This window comes from Sinohyriopsis cumingii, chromosome 3, assembly GCF_028554795.1.
Source record: "Sinohyriopsis cumingii isolate HCF-2022 chromosome 3, ASM2855479v2, whole genome shotgun sequence".
Lineage (NCBI taxonomy): Eukaryota > Metazoa > Mollusca > Bivalvia > Unionida > Unionidae > Sinohyriopsis > Sinohyriopsis cumingii.
The window spans coordinates 32,672,118-32,695,171 of NC_142963.1; the positions used below are offsets into that span (position 1 = coordinate 32,672,118).

At 34.8% G+C, this 23,054-nt stretch overlaps 1 protein-coding gene across 15 annotated transcripts in view; it reads right to left on the minus strand.

The window, feature by feature from the left end:
* The window catches only part of LOC149802647 (RNA binding protein fox-1 homolog 2-like), a 141,556-nt gene that overhangs the window by 109,606 nt on the left and 8,896 nt on the right, over nt 1–23,054 (minus strand). Inside the window, exon 1 of one of the 15 annotated variants that reach the window (XM_089951977.1) lies at nt 10,445–10,575. The exons of 9 other annotated variants lie outside the window; for them this stretch is intronic. In XM_089951977.1, the coding sequence (XP_089808103.1) occupies nt 10,445–10,492 (48 nt within the window). In that variant the 5' untranslated portion in view covers nt 10,493–10,575. 5 more of the 15 variants (XM_089951978.1, XM_089951983.1, XM_089951987.1 and 2 more) reach the window with 5 other exon arrangements.

Sequence of the window (23,054 nt, forward strand, 5' to 3'; positions counted from 1 at the left end):
CTACTAGGCCACCGGAGCAGTCAAAAAGAAAAAGTAATCATAGACCTGGTGTATTGAGATGTTCAGCAAGCATATTTTCTCTGGTGGGTCTAGGTGTATAATACTAGTGGTAAAGGAAGTCTACATATTTATGGGGAAACAAATCGTGAGAATAATAATAATAATAATAATACATTGCTGATTATTTTTATGTTATTGTGGTACAAAAGATAGAACAAAAGTCTAACCATGCATCACATATACATATATATTAAATTTTAGCATGCAATAATTTCACATAAATAAATAGTCAAGAAGTGTAGATGCTGTAAAGAGATTATGATTTCGAATAAGAATGCGAAGGTCAAGGTGGATTGTATCACTGATCATCCAAGATTTCACACAGTTTGCTTGGATGAATATGTCCTCGAAGCAGCATACTATGCCTTCATTCAGCAATATGGAAATTGCAAGGAAATCCTGTCCGAGTACAGGAACACTTGTAGGCAAAATATTCTTACAGTAGTTATGGTGCTACTATCAGGGTCGATTTTGGGACAAGTGATTGTTTTATACACATGTGAAAATTACGCTTAAAATTCCTTTTAATAAGATCTTTCCTTTATTAACAAAATGTATCATTACTATCACTTGTGTGTGGAATTTTTACTCAAACCTTTCATTTTGATAATAGATTGTGCTAAAATCATTGTCCATTATCTTGTAAATTCTCATGAAAAACTCTTTAATCCTCTGTAATTTCAATTGTTGAACAGATTCTATACTATGACATTAAAAACGTATTACCATCTGTTCAGGTTCACATTTGATTCATTTAGCTTCCTAACACTGGTTGTAGTAAAATCTAATTTTATGCTAAAGGTACTGACTCTGAAAACATGAAATAATTAACAGAAAACCAGGATACATGAAATAATAAAACTTTATTAAAGTTAAAAAATTTGCTGTATATTCTATTTTCAGTCATAACAGATACATGGCTGCATAGAGGCGTCTATCAACTGACTATGGCTTCCTGACCACTTCCTCCAGCACTGCCATCAATTCTTCAACAGTCTGAAAAAATGACACACATCATAATAGTGTGTGGCTCTCATATTCTCTCTGATCCATTTCTGTTCTGAACATGCCTGAGTGTAATAATAGTGTCCACCTCCTCCACACTGGTTCTGCATTTTTTTATGGCTCCAGAAAGTCCCTCTTCATGTCATAACTATGCTTAACTTCATTGGTCTGAAGGAAAGGGGGAAAAAAATGTCTTAAGCAAAATTAACAATACTTCTATTTCTTGAAATGTGATATCATCTGTACATAGCTTAAATGTGTTTATCAACATTTTAAAAATGGACTTATGCATAAGTAACATTGAAAAAGTAAGCTTATTTTCTTACATGAGTGTCATGTATGAATGCTGACAAGTACATGAAAGTTTGCAATGCCTTTGCTCCTTCTCTTTACTTGCTGGACATTTACTTCACAACCTGTATAGTAGGTGAAATTTTAGACATGTATTCTGATCATCGTAGTTTTCAGAAAGATGAGGATTTCTCATGAATGTGTGTATCATTTAAAGTGTATCATTGCTCAATAATGACAAGTTCACAAGTGCTTGGTCTACCGAGTCAAAACGCTTACATAATCATACTGAGCTTAGTTAATACAATGTTATGTTTTGTTTGCTTGTTTTTTCTAAAGTATCCTATCAGTCTGACATTGAACAGCAATACTGCATGATGGTGTATCTAGTCCCTGTAATAAGAGTATGAAAAATGTGTTTCATGCCTTTGCAGTACATATGGTAGTCGCACATTAAGTCTTCTGCATGTCCGAATAAAAATTGACAACTGCACCAAATCTTTCTGGTTACTTTTACAACTAAGAGTTGAACATAAAGTTTGACATATTATCAATACATTGTAGTTCTTCTGCAATAAAAAAACCCACATAACTTAATTACTGACTCATATGCTGATACAATTTGTGAAGCATTAGAAATCCATATCAACTATGAAGCTATATAAACCATGTAAACAGGGAATGAATGGAAAGTTCACTGACATCAAAATGCACCATATCATATGTCGCACCATCTACTGTCTTTCGTTCTCTCTAGTGCATTATTTTTCGGGTGCTAGTTCTCAAAATTCTCATTCAGTACCTAAAAAAAGATCTACACACACACACACACACACACACACACACACACATATATATATATATATATATATATATATATATATATATATATATATATATATATATATATATATATATATATTAGAGTAGCATCAGAGGGTAAAATCTTTACACCAATAGCATTAAAGTATTTTTTAAAAATTCCTTCTAAACTATGGTTCTGTACATATTGTGAATAATAATACTATACTCTCCACATTAAATGGACATTACTATTCACACTCACAAGCAATGTGTTGTGGACATCAGTATTCACACTCACAAGCAATGGGTTGTGGACATCAGTATTCACACTCACAAGCAATGGGTTGTGGACATCAGTATTCACACTCACAAGCAATGGGATGTGGACATCAGTATTCACACTCACAAGCAATGGGTTGTGGACATTAGTATTCACACTCACAAGCAATGGGTTGTGTTCATCAGTATTCACACTCACAAGCAATGGGTTGTGGACATCAGTATTCACACTCACAAGCAATGGGATGTGGACATCAGTATTCACACTCACAAGCAATGTGTTGTGGGCATCAGTATTCACACTCACAAGCAATGGGTTGTGGACATCAGTATTCACACTCACAAGCAATGGGTTGTGGACATCAGTATTCACACTCACAAGCAATGGGTTGTGGACATCAGTATTCACACTCACAAGCAATGGGTTGTGGACATCAGTATTCACACTCACAAGCAATGGGATGTGGACATCAGTATTCACACTCACAAGCAATGGGTTGTGGGCATTAGTATTCACACTCACAAGCAATGGGTTGTGGACATCAGTATTCACACTCACAAGCAATGGGTTGTGGACATCAGTATTCACACTCACAAGCAATGGGTTGTGGACATCAGTATTCACACTCACAAGCAATGGGATGTGGACATCAGTATTCACACTCACAAGCAATGGGTTGTGGACATCAGTATTCACACTCACAAGCAATGGGTTGTGGACATCAGTATTCACACTCACAAGCAATGGGTTGTGGACATCAGTATTCACACTCACAAGCAATGGGTTGTGGGTTTGACTCTGACCTAGACTGTTATCCATTGACATAGTGGTGTATATCCTGGTAAACAAGGTAATTTACTCCCAGTGCCTCAACAGCATTTACAATTGAACACAATCAATACATCAAGCATTCACAACATTCTGGCTTTAGCAGAAAACTTGTTTTGTCATTATTATTATTGTTGAACAGGCATGAAATAAGCATGGGCATGCAAACAAAAAAAATTGGGGGGGGGGTAATGGGGGAGTGGGCAGAAACTAAAATTCAAGGGTCACACACACACACACACACACACTCATCATGGTAAAGCAGGATTCATTTTGGGAGGTAGGGGTAGGGCTATTATGGTTTGCAAAAACACCCTCTCATTAAAATTGCACTCTCCCAATGATCATTCTTTTGCTAGGTATATTTGTGGCGAGGGGTAGGGGTTGACAACTAATAATGTAGCAAGATAAATATGTATAAATATTTTACCTTCGCTAGCTCTCGCTTCTGTACAAGTTTCACTCGGTCTACAAGTTGTTAGCCCTGCCATAACCCTTGGTTTTGTTGATCTGGTGATCACGGACTCGGATATCTGGCAAGAAAACACGCTTGCTACTGCATTTTGCAGGAGTTGTCTGATGGTTGTAACAGCAAGCAACTCTTTAATTTTATAGACAGTATCAAAATCGTCTTCTCTCAAATGGTTACTGCAGACTATCTCACTTGTCACTGATCGGATAACGCACGGTACGATCTACTGAATGCAACTAACATGAAAGTAGAAATGCAGTTCCCTACAGCACGTCACTTCTGCTTTGTCTTACCGAAATTGCCAGGCACAAAATCCGCTAGGAGCATCGTTCCTTGTGCGATAAAAAATCAATGTTTTGTGGTCAATATTTCATTACTGATGAGGTATTTGACATAATATCTTTAAAAATCACATCTAGAAGATTAAATTTATCATATAAACAGAAGTTGTGTGATCACACTAGTAGACCTTTAAGTCAACAGGTGTTCTGTTTATACCACACTGCACTCTTGCAGACAGCCTACTCAGTAACAAATGCTATAACACCACACACAAATTAACTATCACACAAAGTCAAGTCCCCATGTGGTCAGGCTACTGTAGATTTGCAGATGGAAATTGATCACATGTGAAACTCTTAGTAAAGGAAGCATAACAACTTCTCCTTCCCTAAACTGAGCTGACCAATAGGAAATTTTTAAATATAGCCTTATATCATAACCTGTCCATCAGTGAATGTCAGTATGAAACTTAAGATAAAAAATAAGATCTAGGTCATAGGTTAGCAGTCCATCAGGCAAGTTATCAGTTCAACACCTCAAGCTGGAGTTCAGTCTGGAGCAGAGTACGATGATGATCACTCACTCGCAACCATGTGATAAAAGCAACCCCAAAATCTGAATCTTTATGATGACTATAGAATTAACTCCTGTGGTGAATACTTAAAAGCAATCTATTAAAAGACCATGATCTTATTCAACCCAGGCACTAACAAATATTGGATAAATCAACTTCACAAACTGTATTGATAGGGCATGCTGCTGCTTAGAGGGCTGATTTTATCAGACAATTATAAATTATGTATTTGATAAGCTACAGTGAAAGAAAAAGCAAGAGCATCTCTCATTGACATTAATGTCACTGTGTTTACAACAGATGATATTTTCACAAATATACAACTCTGAACTGATTATGCAAGACCCTGACAATTTCCTTTAAAGAAGAAATGGTTAATCTTAATGGAAATTTACATGACTTAGCACAGCAATGGCAGTTAGTGATATGAACATTAGTCAGACTTTTGGAATACAAGATACCACACAATAAAAACAACTTCTCCAAGATTGGATAAGCTCACTGACACAACTTATTATTATATGCAGATCTAAATTCTAATAACATTGCCTGCAGATTTAAGGTAACCAGTAGCCAGTTTCAGCTAACTTTTGGGGGTTATTTTATTGCAGAATAATCTGCACTCTGAATGCAGATCCTCTTGATCGCTAAAGGATGTGACCGTCTGGTAACAATATATAACTTGTTCAAGTTTCATGAAAATAACTTCAATTGTTCAAAAGCTATACTCAGGGCAAAGTCACAAGTCTGAGTTATATTTTCTCTTGGTGTGGTCTTGATCTTGAGGTTATGGTATTGCAACACTCCATTTTTACATTTTAACTTGAGCATTCCATCAATTTCCATCCTAACTGTTATGACCTTCAAAGTGGCAACTAGGCAAGTTATGAAGTATTTTTGTCATGAATGGAAATCTGTCATTTACCCACAAAACACCTTTCATGCACCACCATATTGTTTTTTCAAAACTGAACAATATGTTGCTTTTGCTAAATTATGTTTTGTATTCTGTGAACTATGCCACTCCACTCAATTCAATGTGTACCATCAATAAAGATAAAATAAAGACCAGATTTAATAGATCAAACAAATAAAAATTGACTTATTGTTTTCAAGTCCTCTAATTAGGGAAAATTATTGATTTATTGGCTCATAAGGTAACTGTTATTGTCATGTCAAATAGATTACTAAATTAAACCTTTCAAAAGTACCTCCATTCATTGTTGCTGTTTGCACTTTTTATTTCCCTTCCTGGTCTCACCAAAGAAAGAATGCCCATTTGTGAAATGTTACGGTTATTTATTATCCACTAGATTATTCTTATTCGTGTATAAATTTTTGTTTCATAATGCTCCCATGTTTCTTTTCTTAAATTTATTTATTGCATCTGCCTGTCTGTCGATCTTTTTCATTTTGCACACCTTTTAATTTAAAACTGACTCTTTCAAGAAATAAATAAATTAGATTATTATTGGCAGACTCAATAATTATCTGGGACAAAAAATTGTCAGAAAAATCTTAAGGAACACACTATTTATCACTACTCCTCCTGCCATTAAACTTCTAACTGATACTGCCCCTGTGGAGGAACTGATGAAGATTATTTCAATATTTTTTCAAGCATATTTGTGTAATTTAAAACTTTACACTCACTTATTCAGACAGTATAAAGATTACAGCACAACAACCAAAATTACTAATATAAATAATATACATAATTTATTTCCATTTCAAATTGCATAAGATGACCTTGTAATCGCTCTTTCAGAAGTGTAACTATGACCTTGTGTTAATCTGTAAAGATGATGTCCACACAAGTTATCTTATGCAATTAGGTAACTAAACATTGCATCATACCATTGCATCCTCCAAATCTGTAACTAGCCATGTTTCCCATAATCATTAAGATGACTAATAATGGACTTCAAGTGGTCATACAGGTTGAGTAAAGCAAATGGGACATTTCTATATTTAGCTACTTACAATCTAAATTACAATATTTTTAGCATGATTAAATTAACACAAATTCCTGATTCAGCATTTTCCAGACATAAAACTCTTGCAATTTGCTCACAGGCAATGAATATTACATTAAAGCAGAAGTGACCCTCTGTAACCCCACTTCCTTTAAGGAGGACAGCCTTATGATCTGGCTCCAATAAAAGCCTTGTAATAATGCATTAGTTAATGATCAAAGAAGCAGCAGTCGCCCAATTGGTGCTGCATAGGATTTATAATAAGATGGTCTTGGATTCAATATCTGTCCAGGCCAGCCAAAATCTAGGAATGGCCCTTTTACTAAAATCAAACCATAATGATACTGTTCCCAGCTGCTGCCATATTGTTTTTGGACAAAGTATGGAGTTTAGTAACATGTAGTAATTCACAACATTTAGGCAAAATAAAGTTGTTTTCATTTGCACTTCCCTCACTAAGTAATGTTTTGATATAATAAACTATAATATGAGTGTGTACAGTAATAATTTTGTACATTTTATTTGTCATCCTTTTGTATTGTTTTCAAATCAGTGTTGAGTAAAAATGCTTTTATATACACAATAAAGGAATATGTATATATGTGTGTGTGTGTGTGTCCAAATGAATGTGTTGAAACCAGTAATATTCATTTATATCTATCCTGTTTCCCTTTCAGTTAGTTTTTGTGTGTATAATGTGTTTCCTTTTAATGTTGGCTGTCGTCATTAGGGACAGCAGTATTTGTATTGCTGTTTCCATCAATACATGCTTATACTTTCCGACAAAATGTAATTGTAAGTATCTTTTAAGTAAGGAAATGTATTATCCATGTAGTATAATCAACCAGTGCTGCTGTTTTCAACACAATAACTCTGATGAACATAATGCATTCTTATACATGTGTATTCTAAACTGTCATTCAAAATTATTTGTCAGTAAAACTGACATTGAAATAAACATATAAATTTTCCTCTTTTCTTAACTTTGTTACCGATTTACACATCTGAATCAGAAAAAGGTAATAAAATCACTAATGCATAATAAATTAAAAACAACAACAAACAAAACAAAGCAAAAACATTGGTACATTTTTTACAGATATATGGAATATATACGCAGCACTTCTGGATTCTACATGCACATCATCACATTAACAGAGTGTAATTTTATGCGCTAAGCAAAATATAAGAAATAGTCACTTTCATGCATACATCCCTCCATATTTATACGTTAGAATATGAATCACATGATAAAAAACTTCACGACATTATTTAATGGTGGGGAACAGTTCCCTTGGAATTTTCATCTAAAAATATTCAGAGTATATGTATCAGTGATGAAATGCAAGCAATTTGTGTATTTTACTGTTAAAGAAAGATTCATCAAATTCGATTATATGATTTATACAGTCCACAGGATTAACCACCAACGTAACTAAATATTGGAATGTACATCTATATTCAGATGAACAAATTTAGCACCTAGTACATGGTTTTCAGTAAGAACAATAACACGAAAAAGATCACTGAATGCCATTACGTCAGTTTGCCTTGTCCGAATGGCTATTTTTAGAAACTGATATCACTATGTGTAACATTTCACAGACGTAAAAAGTAAAAGCACCACTGGAAATGAGACTTAACTGCCATTAAATCTCAAAACTTAGTTTAACCACGCAGTACTGGTTTGGGGAATGAAAAGGCTAGGGAATTCACAAAGTCCAAATAATTTGCATCCGTATAATCTGGGGTAAAATCAAATCATCCAGCAACATGTTTCAGAGGATAACCCATTTCTAAGGACATGATTTCCATGTGAACATTAAACCTAACTCCAGTTTAAAATGTTCAGAATAGTCTATGTAGGCATTAAAGCAATTACTCTTTCAAAACCTATAGTGGCTTAATGAAATAAGGATAAAGCATACAATTAAACCTTTTAATGCCTCTTTCAAAAACGGCAAAGACAATAATGAAATAATTCACAAGTCAAATACTAGATTGAACTTTGCATAATCAATACTTATATTCATGTAAATATATCATTCCACAGAAACTGTGTAAACTTGTACTTACCATTAGTTATTAGATTTGCACAAAATTTCATTTTAAAGTAATCTCTACTTGTTGCATCTATAAACAAGAGTTTTGTAACTAAAATCCCACGGAATGTTTACTAATTTAGTCAGAACATCAATAAGGAAATGGAAATGGGGGGGGGGGGGGAGAATTAACATATTTATCACAAGGCAAAGTCAACTTCATCTTCCCAGTATGTTCAAGTGAAATTTCTTTGACCTGGGTATTTGTTGCACCCATTTTACCTTGTAGCATGACCATAAGTCAGACACCGGTAAACCAGAATCATTATCTTTCTTCTGTTCTTTCCTTTGTTTTGAAAACCATCTGCCCATCAGAATTTGATTAACTTTTACTTTTTTTAAATAGAAAATTAACTAATCCACAATGTACAAGTTTTCTATTCAGAAATTTAAATTTCATGTAAAAAAAAAACCAACTCATGTCATAATGATCATCCATTCAGAATTGCAATAAAAAGGTTTTTTCAGATAGTTGTTATGACCAGTAGAACTATAAAAAAGGAACTAATACATACCATCGCATTTATGCTGGGTTCTACACATACTTTTTCTAAAATAAATTACCTCAAAATTAGGGCTTTTGGGAATATACAATGTTGCCCATGTCCTGTATAATAATCTACATCAAAGTATGCAAAAACAATAATAAAAATACTTAGCACAAGATCAAAGAATTATAGCGTTATGATTATAACTGCTTGGAAAAATGGTACAGTCACAGTGAGTGTTTCCTTCATGAAAAGCTCCTCAAGGAAGGCCATGCCAGGCCTGATCAGAAGCAACATTGCCACACAAGAGATTCTGTTTATTTTGTTGCTCTCAAGAGAGGTTAACAATAATGCCAGCTTTTGCAGTACAGAAAGAGTGGTCAAACTGAAACATGCTCAGACCTTTTCACCAACGGATGGAAATACACCTCTGGAACACTGCAGTAGCTGCCACTGCAAATAAAGCTGTTTTTAACCAAATGATGCCATGAGCACAAAATTGGCAGCATTTGTTCTTAGCCAAAACCTTTAAAGTTTCTTTTTTCAAGCTTGAACTCACTAGGGTACTTTCTTTTATTGAAAGAATGCAAACAATGTTAAATAGTCATGGTTCTATTTTACCTAGCATACCTGATTAAATGACTTAATTCTCAGACATTTTCTGGCCATTTCACCCTTTGTTATGCTGTATCACTCCATCAAAGTATTTAGGATATGCAATTTGCAGAAAAGCCACATGTTCCAATAGGGGGTGGCCTAATAAGAGGAGTCTCACCACTGGCACTTGCTGCGTTTTGAAGATAAACACCATCGTAATCTAAAAAATGTTTCTCTGAAGCATAACAATTTAAATGATTGAGAGGCTGTTAAAGAGTGTAAAGAGAACATTTTTTCTATTCTGAACTGGCATGCAACATAGACATTTTCATATGACAATGATGTCTTTGTTTACAGTCCAACCATTCAATGATGGTCACCAACCCTTTGCATCCTTGCATATACAACCAGTGACCAATTTTTTTCTTCAAATATCTTTTTCCAAATAAAGTTTACATGTACCTCCATTAAGCAGCCACTTCCTTTTAAAAGCCAAAATTCTTCCATTCCCAAGATGACTTGTAAAACAAAGGTAATGGTGAATTTAATTCCCTTTACGAATAAAAATAGCAACAGAAGCATTAAAATAAACTGGATCCTTTATAATCCATAGATATGAAAGTACATTTCTCAACAAACCAAACCACAGACAATGCAGAATGCTTCTAGCATATATGTAGCTTACCACCTTTTTGTCCATGGTACAAACTGCAACTTCTTGTCCAAGATACATGTATTGTGAGTAGTCTAAAAGTCTTTTTCACTCTAAGTCAATTTACCAAGTGAAACAAGAGGTCCATAATACATAGTACTCAACTCTTTTCCTGTCAAACAGGATGCAGCTATGGAAAGAAAACTTACTACAGAATCAACATCCGGCTTAGTCAGAGATCTTAAACACAAGTTACAATGAAACACAAGTTACAATGAAACACCAATTATTTGGACAATGAGATTTGGAAATATAATAGAAGTGTATCCCTATCTCACGATGTCCAGTTAATGTGGTGCAAATAATGAAGGCTTCACTCAATATGCAAGGACAAATTCCAAGTCAAACTGTGGCCATAACTGCATTAAATTATAAATAATAAATATGAAACTTTTGACCTGGTCATCTTATATAAAGGCTCATGATAAAAATCTGTTTTCAATCCATCTAGTCTTTCAAAAGTTAGAGCGGAAGCAAAATTTATGATGGATCAGTATGAATGGAGGAAGTACATGTAGATAACACTATACAACAGAATCATTATAAAGGACACCTAACTGACCATACTGTATACAAAATTGTTTTTGTTTCATTTATCCAACTTAATGAAATGGATGGAGAATGACAGTCATAGCAAGATGTTTGCACACCGATTTTATTAAATTCTGCACTGAAATTGATGGTTCTGCACTGTGATTGATGAGTAATCATAATTTTTTTAAAAACATTAATAAAGATTTTGTCAAATTTATTGCATAACATGCATCTGATACTGAAATGAAAAGACTGAATATAAACGTTTTGCTTTCTCACTTCATGTGGAATTATTTCTCACATCTGTGTGATCCCCCTAAAGAACGACCTCTTAAAAAATATTGCCACTTTTCTGCTATAAAAGTGGTGGCCTTATAAGAGGGGGACCCCTGTATCAACATTGAAAGGCGGCAGAATATCATTCAGTATAGTGTTAGGCAAATACCAAGTGTGAACTACACCATCTTAAAGCACCTGGCAAATGGATGTCAACTGCATGACTACAAAAAGATAGTATGACATTGTCAATAATTTACTGTATGCACCATTCTAACTTTAAATATACATGTATCTGAACAAATGTAAACACCGCTTTTGTATTGTTTACAAAAATGTTAACATTACATGGCTGCATTTAACTCACATGCACATGATCAATGGATATCTGTAGGCACTTGTGCCTGTGCATTGCAGTTCTACCAAGACACCCAATATTTTTCCTATAAAAAATTTCTGGCAACATCACTTTTATGAGAACACTATAAGAGACAGCAGAGTCTTCCTAGAACCAACCATAAACTTTAAAGTCTGCACAAATTTATGGCAAAACGTACCAAATTTGTTATGGCATCAAAGATTTGCTACAAATTACTTTATTTTTTTTTTACAAAAATGAGACTTCCCAAATCCCCCAGAAGGGGCCATGGGAGGCAGAGTGGTTGTTGTTATAGGGTTTAACATTTTTCAGCATTAGATAGGCTATACATGGTGGCCAGTATAAATGATGGAGGAAGAGCCCAGGAAAACACCAGAAAGAACCACAGACCACGAGAAGCTACCGGCAAGCTTTCTCATGTACCCATACTTGCTGAGCCTGAGACTCGAACCCACGTGGCAGAGTGGTCTACGGCACTCAAGGTGACAGATCACTCACATCTCACCTCTGTCGGTGTTGGTTCAAGTCTCAACTCTGCCAACATGGTTATGTGAGAAAGTTTGCCAGAAACTTCCCATCAGTCATTGGTTTTGCCGAGGTATACTGGCCACCATGTATCTAGGTATCATGTGCTACAAACTGCCCTAAATCTGCAAACCCCCTAAAAAGCTCATCAAAAACATAAATCTAACCTGTAAACCTTCCTTTGTAAAACAAGAGGAGAAAACACACAATTTCTTAAAAAGCTAAAGCTAAGGCTAAAATTAAAAGGTTATCCTCCTTGTATTTAGTTTATTCAATTATCCATATTCAGCTGAGCTAAAAAAATTTTCTCGTCCTTAAAAAAAACAGCAGAAAATCAGTCACTTAATTGTCTCTTGTCCTGCTGGGAAGTAACTATCTGAATAGTTCCTGGGGCCTGTTTAATTTTGCAAAATAAAATGACAGGATTTTAATCTTCTAACATCAAGCCACTTCTGTCAAACTAACTGAATAGAAAATTGAATAAAGTGGCATATTCAGGCCATAACTCTTTGTCTACTATTAAAAGCAGGTAATCTCCCATGCCCCTTCTTCTATTCAAAAAAAGACCATGCAAAAATAGTTTCAGGTTTAGCAAGAATTAAATGCATGGTACATCTACAAGGTTCTGTATGAATACTTTTCAGTATCAGCAGATTTCTTCAATGGAAGTAATATACAATGTAACCATGTCATTGTTAAGGCAAAGACAATATTTAAAACCTGCATAATATTTTCCATGGAAGATAAAATCAGTCCAAACAATAAACAGATTGAATGTTTACCTTCCTACTGACCCATAAAATAGGTGCTGGGAGATCTAATTATGCCAATTTTCAAAGATATGATAATGTGAATTCTTATGTTACCACTGTGTTCTCATAGTGTAAGAGGTTCATTTACACCTTTGTTTACCTGTAAATAGAATTATGGCATCTCTTCTAGTATGTATACTGCACAATATAAGTATACAAGGCTTATGTCAGCTTAATAGACTTTAATACTGTGAATCAATGGATCAATTTTTTAATTAACAAGATGTAGGCAATAAGAAAAATGTGTGAAGACTCCTGAAGAACAAACAGATTATTACAGAATATAAAATTGAGAAGAAAAAAACGAGTTAAGTGCAGCTCCTCTTAAATTCAGTGTGTCAAGTAATTTAGGCCAAGTTGGTTACAAAACAATTTCTCTTTTTGAAGCAGATCTTCTATCTCAGGCTACCATTCTTCCAGCCTTAAGTTTCCGACTGGGAATAAGGAAGGTATCACTGAATTGTGAGTTGCTATTCCCCAATGAGGCTTATATGCATTCATTTCAAAATAGTGTGTACATGTCAGTTATATACAACTCTCATCTTCCTCAACTCCCTAGGGATGACCACTATAGATGCAGGCCAGTATTGCTACAAATCCTTGTTTACTGTGGTTGCTATGTCCAAATATTTACCTCCCAAACTATAACAAATCAATGTTTCTAAAAACCATACATGTACACAGATTAGGCAACCCATTATAAACAATTTATGACACTCCAGAATGAGAGAGCTGCTTATGCTCTAACTTGAAATCAGTACCCTGCTGAAGGAAGTGATTTATATGAATAACAAGACAACCAGGGCTTCCAGATCTCATTGGTGTAAAATATATGACACTGAAACAAAGTTCAAAAGAGGAGGGTATCCCTGTTGAATAATTATCATTGCATCATGTTTCATCCAATATGTAAACAAAATCCATAAAGATTTGCATAATATAAACAAAATGGAATACATTCAACAAGAAAAAAAAGAAAAACATAATGTTACTTTGACCCAAGATCAATAGGGCGAGAGCAGATGAAGGAGAATTAATTGTTTTGGCATCATAATGATTCAACCAAAGCATGATGAAAATCCATCAAGGAATATAGGTAATATAACAGGTGAGCATGTTGTAGAATGGTCTTAGCTTCATAATGATTAATGCTATGCATGATGAGTCTATTAAGGTATTTACAAAATTAAACAAAAATCACCAACTTAAACCAAAAGCTTAAAAACAAATATTATATCTTGCTTCCCAATAATACATGCTGGAAAGAATGTTTCACTTTCAGCATATTAACAACTAAATCATTCTGCAAAAGGGAGAATAAGGCGTCTTTTCCCAAAGTCACACAGAGACAAAGCTCTTCCAAATGAGCTGCCATAACCATCAGAATACAGACCAGAACAATGCCAGACTAAATAGAAAGATTAACTTTAAACAGAATAATATAACCTGTGTATACAATCTTTGTTCAAAGTAATCAGGATAAGAAAACATTTTATAATAAGCTTGTCAAATAATGGTGATCAAATCACACAAAGAGTACATCTGGAGAAGAAACCATCCCCTGTTGATGGGTGAATTTAATCCACTTGTCTCAACTCAGTGCCACAATAGATTTGTTTCTGAACAACATCATCTTGTGCCCACATTTACTTGGGTTGTAATTTACATTGTAGATCTAATCAATGTGTATCATAATATAACCATTTACTGGGGTACAATCAAGTCATTTTGTGATAGGTGCGGTTAAAGTGCCTGAAATGTGTATCCGCCTAAGTCACTGAGCTATTTAAACAATGATAAACCTGTACCCTTGTGTGGCTCGTTCTTACCTCTGAAATACTCATTTCTGATTACCTATCTCTGTATCAATATAGCACAAGTGGTTAAATCTTGGTATCAACAGTGCACAAGAGATTAACTGTCATTAACATCAAAATCTGTGACAGAAATGCACAAATGCAACAAAGTGAAATGTTATTAATTCAAGAAAATTTTATTAATTCAGCATTTTGCATTCAATTACCATCTTATTATTTTATCAAGACATCCCAAAGATCAGAATGTGACTTTTCTCACTCTTACTTGAATAAAGCTTTTATGTAAAAGAGCAGTATGCAATTTGCCTAAAATCTTTTACTATGTTAAGAAAAGTTCCCACATACTTTTTATTTTTTTCCACTGACATAGTTTTCAAGATTTTATGTCTATCTTTAGGCCGTGAAATTTTAACCATTTTTCACATCTTACAAAATTCATGCTTCTATTCTACTACATGCTGATAGAAATGTGTTTACCACTAAAATGCAAATTGACAGAAAATCTGTGCAACAAAACCACCTGTCATGTTCATAGTTGTACAATCCAATTATATGGCAAGTCTAAATTATATTTTTATAACAAAACAAAAAGAAGAATTTAAGTCATATGGTTCTTTCACATGACATCAGGTAATAATTTCCTCCTCTGTTTTGATTTGTCACCTGGTTCAGAGCTCTAATGTAAACATACTCACCCTGCAAATGATAACAAGGCTGATAGGAAAAGCATCTGGATTATCAGGGAGTGTTTCCTGGGAGAAACTAGACTAGTCATTTCCATTACCAGGACCATTAGAACCTGATTATGTATGGCACCTTTCTCTTAGTAAATGTCATGACCAACATATGTACAATAAACAAATTTGGAAAAGAAAAAAAAACAAAAAAATAACAACAACCCCACACAGACAAAATGGCATTACAACCATTCAGTACTCCATTAAAAACATTTGAAAACAGAAAAAGGGCAAGCGAGTTTCAAAGAATCTCTTACTGAATTACTTACTGCCCAGTTACTTACTGTGATGGCAGATCTGGGTCTGTGCAATTTGCAGTTGGACTTGTCTTATAAGCGAGTACATATGGTATCTCAAAAACAAATCAACAAAAACGGCCCCAAGTGCAAGTAGCTTCTGGAGGAAACATCACAAGAGGTGATAACAGTTTCTAAAAAATAGCCATTTGGACAAGGCCAACCAGCGTAGTGGCATTCAGTCTTCTTTTCTGTGTTCGTATTCTTATTATTGTTCTTACTGAAAACCATGTACGAGGCATTAAATATGTTTATCTGAATATAGATGTGCATTCTGATAGTGATGTGATGTGATTTTGATTTTTAACGTAGCTTTAACAATTTGTCAATCATATCGCTACGATGTCTGCAATGTAGCAGTTTATAGTGATGTCTAGCACTGTGGCATCATGCCGCAGACATGTAGCATGATGTCCCACCCAGTCACATTATCCTGACGCCAGGCCGACCAGTCCTAACACTAACCTCTTAATGCTGAATGCCAAGCAAGGTAGCTGTTAGTACCATTTTTGTAAGTGTCTGGTATGACTTGGCCGGGGCATTCTGATAGTTATAGTGGTGCTAAAACCAGCAGACTGCATAAATCATATTAACAAATATGACGAATCTTCTAGAACAGTATTAATATACAAATTCCTTGTATTTCATCACCAACAGATATACCCTGAATAGTTTTAGATGAAAATTCCAAGGGAACTGCCAGTCCCCGCACTTCCCAATTAAATAATGTCGATGAAGTATTTTTATATGTGATTATGTTTTAACATATAAACAGAGGGCATGTATGTAGGAAAGTGACTATTTCTTATATTTTGTTTAGCGCATAAAATTACACTCTGCTTAGTTGATGTGATATTATGCATGTAGAACCTCGAAATGTTGCATATATTCCATAAGTTTAAAAACAATGTATCAATGTTTTTTTTAACTTATGCGTCAGTGATTTTATTAACCTTTTCTGATTCTGATGTGTTGTTAATCAGTAACAAAGTTCAGAAAAAAGGGGTGAAAATGTATATGTTTATTTCAATGTCAGTTTTACAAACAAATCGTAATTCTGAATGACAGTTTAGAACAAAAAAGAACGCATTATGTTCATTAAAGTTATGGTGAAAAGAGCAGCACTGGTTGATTATATTTATACTACAAGGTTAATACATTTCCTTAATTAAAGATATATAGAATTACATTCTGTTGGGAAATATAACTGTATGCATGTATTGATGGAAACGGCAATACAAAAACTGCTGTCCCTAATAACGACAGCCATCCTTAAAATGATACACATTTTACACACAAAAACTAACTGAAAAGGAAACAAAGTAGACATAAATGAACATAACACAGATTTACTCAACATAGATTTGAAAACAATACAAATGGATGACAAAGAAATAAAATGTAGAAAAATTATTCCTGTGCACACTCATATTATAGCAGAATATATCAAAAATATAAAAACTACATTTAAAAAACAACTTTATTTTTGCCTATATGTCGTGAATTACAAATGTGTTTCTAAGCATCCCTCAGTGCTTTGTCCAAAAACAATATGGTGGCAGCCAGGCACAGTGATGTCATGGTCTATTTTTAGCAAAAAGTTGAATTCAGTACATGCGCCATTAGCAGCAACTTTGCCCTCTGAATTTTCCATCAGAACATCTCGAGTTTATTTCCAAGCCATCCAGTGCTCCAAGTACCTATGAAACTTTAGTAGCCATTAGGCAACCTACCAGAAAATATCAGTGGCCATTCAAATTTTTAGGTTGCCATCGCTTACAAATTTGGTTACCTTATACAATGTGAAATCAGCCATGTATGGGAAATAATTAAAGATGACAAAGTTGTGGTGTAAGTAAAAGTAATTATTAAAAAGCATAGTTTTCATCAGCTTCAACCATCTGTTGGACAATCGAAGCGGAGTAAAGATGGGCATTTAGGGTCAAAAACATTTCTGACTGATGACACTGAATGCTGGAAATCAAACTCACTGTAACCTCATCAATATAAAGGTTCATGATAATGATTGCTGAAATGCAATATTAATTAGTAATGTTATGCAGTGGAAGCAAAGTTAGTGGGATGGACAATCAGGTGTCATAACTCCTCAAAATAATGTGGAACACTTCAAATTAAACAGTCATAACTCCAGTAAATAATATTACGGAATGCTGGAAATCAAACTCAAGTCTCAGTCAATTTGTGCTCTGGAAACCAAAGTCAAGAGGACAGAAAATCATGGGGCTATAAGTTAACACGCATAAAAGTTGTGGAATGCTGGAAATAAAAATCACCCATGTCACAGCATTTTCAAAATATGGTTGAAACTGAACAAAATTCAGTGAAGCTGTCTTGCAAAAACCAGTCAGAAGAACAAGCAATCAGAGTGTCATAACTCTTCTATACAAGATCAAACCCATAAAAGGCTCATGCAAGAAAGAAAAAAACACACCAAAAGTATACCTTGAGCTTGAGGCAATGCAAATACCAAATACCAATTTTCATCAAAACAGGCAGAATGGTTCCCGCACTTTGCTGGTAAAAGAAACTGCTGTAGTTGATTTTTAATATTGACTGGAAAAGAGCAACAATGCCATCACAACTTGACCTGAAGAGATGAAACTTTTTAAAGGGCACATCTAATTCACTGACCAAATCATGGCATCAAATTATGTGCAAGTGTTCCAGAACTATGAAGTGAGAACGTACAGACTAACACAAAGACAATCAGGTTAATGGACAGATGTAAATGCTGATTCTAGAGGGTTCCCAAATCTCAAGGCAGGGCTCTAACAAAATTCTTCATCAAATGACTTTAGCCTGATTAGGAGCTGATAGTCAAAATGTAGTGTACTGGTATATGAAGTTTTATTTAAATTGTGTCCATGTTAAGTTGAGTTCTTATGTTGAAACCAAGAGTGCAATTCCATGACAAGTGACCCTGAATATTCATCTATTGATCAAAGACTTAATATACAGCAGTGGTCTTCCACCCCACCCATTGTAATAAAACTCTTTCCCCCCAACTGTAATAAACCACTTAAGTTTATAAAAACTGGACACATGGTGAAAATGAGAGTTAAATGCCTCTGAAGACACTGAAAGGCAGCAGGCCTTGGTGAGTACTGAACCTGCGACTGTTGGATCATGCTACTGTGGCTCCAAAAACATGAGGAAAGCAGACCTGTATGGAATTTAAAATGAGTTTTAAGCATGTGATACTGACCTTTGACCCATGGGTCTGAGTATCAATAGTGCATCGCCTCTGCCCATGTGCAAACTACTTATGAATTCTGCTAAAAATATTAACCAGGAAAATGGAATTGTCAAGAAAACACCAAAACATGAGACTATCCACCACAGAATCGAGATGGATCTGTCCCTGCCCAAAGTCTACCTAAGAAGTTGGATTACAATTAGACCAAGGAAACTTAACTGACCATGCATGCTAGAGGGGAAAATCATATTTTCAGCTCCAGTGACCCTGGACACTGACCAAGCTGCCCATCAATCATTAGGCTTCTGCCTATACTCATAGGGGAGTGAGGACAAAAATAAAGACCAAAGCAACTAATTATGCTGCAGAATCCACCTTATCCACTGACAGAAAACCCAGACCTTCCATTTTGGTCAAGGGATACAAATGGACAACAGAATGATGGGTAGACGTATTAACAAACTATACTTAGCATTGGTATGAAAATCTGAAGTTGATAGTTTATACTACACTTAAACCTGTAATGAAATACCTGCCCTTATGTCAAAAAGTGATGCTCTCCCAAGGTGGTCTCTCTTGACATGTCATAGCACTATGTAATCAACGAATTTATTCATTGAGATTTGGTCTCTAAAGACAAGTGGTCTCTCATAACAGTAGACTTGAGACCTTTTGTACTGTAAAGTTGTAGTCCTGGAAAGTCCCGGACTTCACTACAAAAAGCTCTAACTGTTCATGTAATATAGTTTTTGTCAAATAAAATTGTACAAAGCAAATTACATATGGCAAATGTTAAAACACTGATTCTCTTATAAGGCTTAAAAAAAAGAACACCAAAAAACCAAGTCAAAATCCTATTGTAAAATGTTTTTAAAAAATCGTGCAGAATGCCAAGTTTATGCAATTTACTCCTAAAAATGTGTTCCCAGCTGATCCATTTTTTCCCCCAAAATGAAAGGTTCAAACCCCGTTCCTGATCTACCCAAGAAGAATCCTGGTATTACATGTAGGAGAGTTTGAGAAAGGTTTGTCAAACACTTGTAACGTATTTAATACCTGCAGTATGACAGTACGGACAATAAAGAAGATTGCAGTTCTTGTGTGTCTTTTAAACAGGTTGCTTTTAAAGAGCTACTTAAAAAAACTCTCCCCTATACAGGTGCCAAATTCATGAACTGATTCTACACAATATAAGAAACTCAAATATTTGCTATCAATAAAATGGCTAAATACACCAACAGAACAAGTGCATAAGAAATGAACCTTGAGTTTCAAAAAAGAAAAAACTACCAAACATTGTATGTAGTTTGCATTATGTATGCTAGTGATCATGACACTTTATCAAAACTTGTACTGGTGTTGGAACAACATCTGAACACATCTGAAACATTTTAATTAGAGATGATCACTACAACAGTGAGATACATTGCAAGTCATACATAGGACACTATAGCAACATCTACACCATCTGACTAAACATTACTTGAGTGCCTTATTGATGCACATGTTTCACTGTAAATAAATACAATTCCCTCTGCTCAAATTACCAGTACTCCATGTTCACACACCTGTCTAAATTTAAGGACCCACGCTGGCCCAGAAATTGGTGTGCATGACTTGCCATCAAGAAGGTGCAGGTTTAAATCTTACCAGAGTCAGCTATCATGTGTCCTTGGGGCAAGGCACTTCACTTCAACTGCCTTGGCACAAAATAACTTATGCTGTGGGAACACTGTATAACACCAAACTAAACCAAACCTGCCCAAAATTAACATACGATAAAAGCAATGAAAGTGCAAAATCAATAAAATTAATTTAAAGGCAACATATGCATGTAAAAAGCAAACTGTGTAAATTACATGAGTGTATCAGCATGACAGCAATCAGTGAGATGCTGTATTTTATGTACATCTGCTCAATCTTTCAGTTAAAAAGCAAAGCATAATATGTATCACATAATCAATTCGATACTTGAAAGTTAAGTTCAGCCGAGTCCTGAGATTATACCCTGCAGCAACTTATTTCCAATTAAAGCTAGAATGAAAAGACCAGGTAGTTTGATTTCTAATTGGAATACTGTGAATTACTGCATTTGGAAGGCATCAATTTTCAAGATTAGGTGAAAATGGTATTTTTCACCTATACATGTACTTCAATTTATGAATTGCAGGTGGTGTTCCAATGTTTGATCTTTTGAATTCATTTCTGGCACAAGCTTAACATCCTGAAATCTCAGTATGCCGCAATATATAGTGGATTCGTAGTACATTTAATTATATGGACCAAAACTGTTCAAAATATAAAAAGATGTAGCAAATTAACTACTATTTGTTGGACTTTGTGGATCACCAGTCATTAATCTTAATATCCTCCCCCCTCCAATTTTCTGGACACCATATTTATAAATTTGTAACAATTCTATATGGTACAATTTTTCAGACTCCAAGAATGTTTTTTTTATGCCGGCAGGAAAGTTGGAACATAAGGAATGTAAGGAATGCCTTGCACATCTTCAAAAGCAAGCAAATGAATAAATGTTGTTGTTGTTGTTGTGGGGTTTAACGCCATTTTTCAGCACAAGATAGGCTATACATGGCGGCCAGTATTAATGGTGGAGGAAGAACCCGGGAAAACCCCGGAAAGAACCACCGACCCTCGAGAAGCTACTGGCAAGCTTTCTCACATACCCACATTGAAATGAATAAATGGCCATCAGACCTGAAACTACTTTATTACCTGGATTATAGCTGGTTTTCTTCTGGCCCTCCCAGCTTATTTTAGCCTTCTTCTGGATGAGATGGCAAGAGTACAACCACAATTCAAACTTTGTATTAATCCAAGGGATCATCATTTTCTTTCCACCCTGAAACCCTATATATTTTCTAGTCATGAACTAGTACAAGTACCAAGAACATTCTAGTTTAAACACACACTGCATTAAGAATCAAACTAGAATTCCTTCCCTATGTAAAAGCCATCAAATTACAGGACTGAGGACCATCAGGTCTTTTCATATCACCTAGGTTCCGACTCAACAGGCACATGCGCAAAAAGGGGGAGATCCCTCATATTTAAACAGGCAACTCCACAATAAATGGGTCTAACAATCCTAAAAATAAATGTACCACTATAACTACCTGAACAAAAAGAAAACACCAAAACCTTAGTATATAAAAGTTATTTATTTGCACGCATGGATAAAATGTGGTAGCCATATTATAGTCTACCATGCCCACTACTGAACAGCAATGAACATGCAAGACACATCAATACATATTAATCTCCAACCAAAAAATTCAGGAAAATAAATATTTGCATACAAATTGTCAAAAAATCAGAGGATAGTTATTTTTTAATGTCTGAAAAATTGCACAAATGATGGTTAAGAAAATAATGTCCGACGGGCCCTAAGAAATTTAATTATTGATCAAACTGTCAATTTCCTCATAACTATGAAAGTTAATATCACCCATGAAAATAAATGAATTCACATTAGTAATAAATTATAAATGTATGCAAGCAAAACAATATGAATTTTGCCAATGGATTTAAAGCCCTCCAAATTCCATCTAATATAATGCAGCAAAATGGTCACCCATCATATTAAGTTACACAATACATGTACTGGAGACTATCATTAAAATACTGTTCTAAAGCCATGTGATCATCACCAACGGTCACGAAACAATCATCTCAGTGGGGGGGGGGTCTCTGTCCATTTGAAAAAGGGGTATATTTTCTGAAATTATTACGATGATTTTTGCACAATATTTTATAAATCATAATATATCCAATATCCAATAACCAAGTGTCCTCAAATAGCCCCTACCACCTGACAATAGTACTGACTCTTTCATATCTCTTGAATGTTTACTTCCTGGCCATACTATTTTCATTGAGCTAGCAGCTCATTAATCACCATTTCATCCAACTTGACCTCAACTTACAACTACACCAGCTTTAGAAGTATGAAAAAGACATGTTTTATTC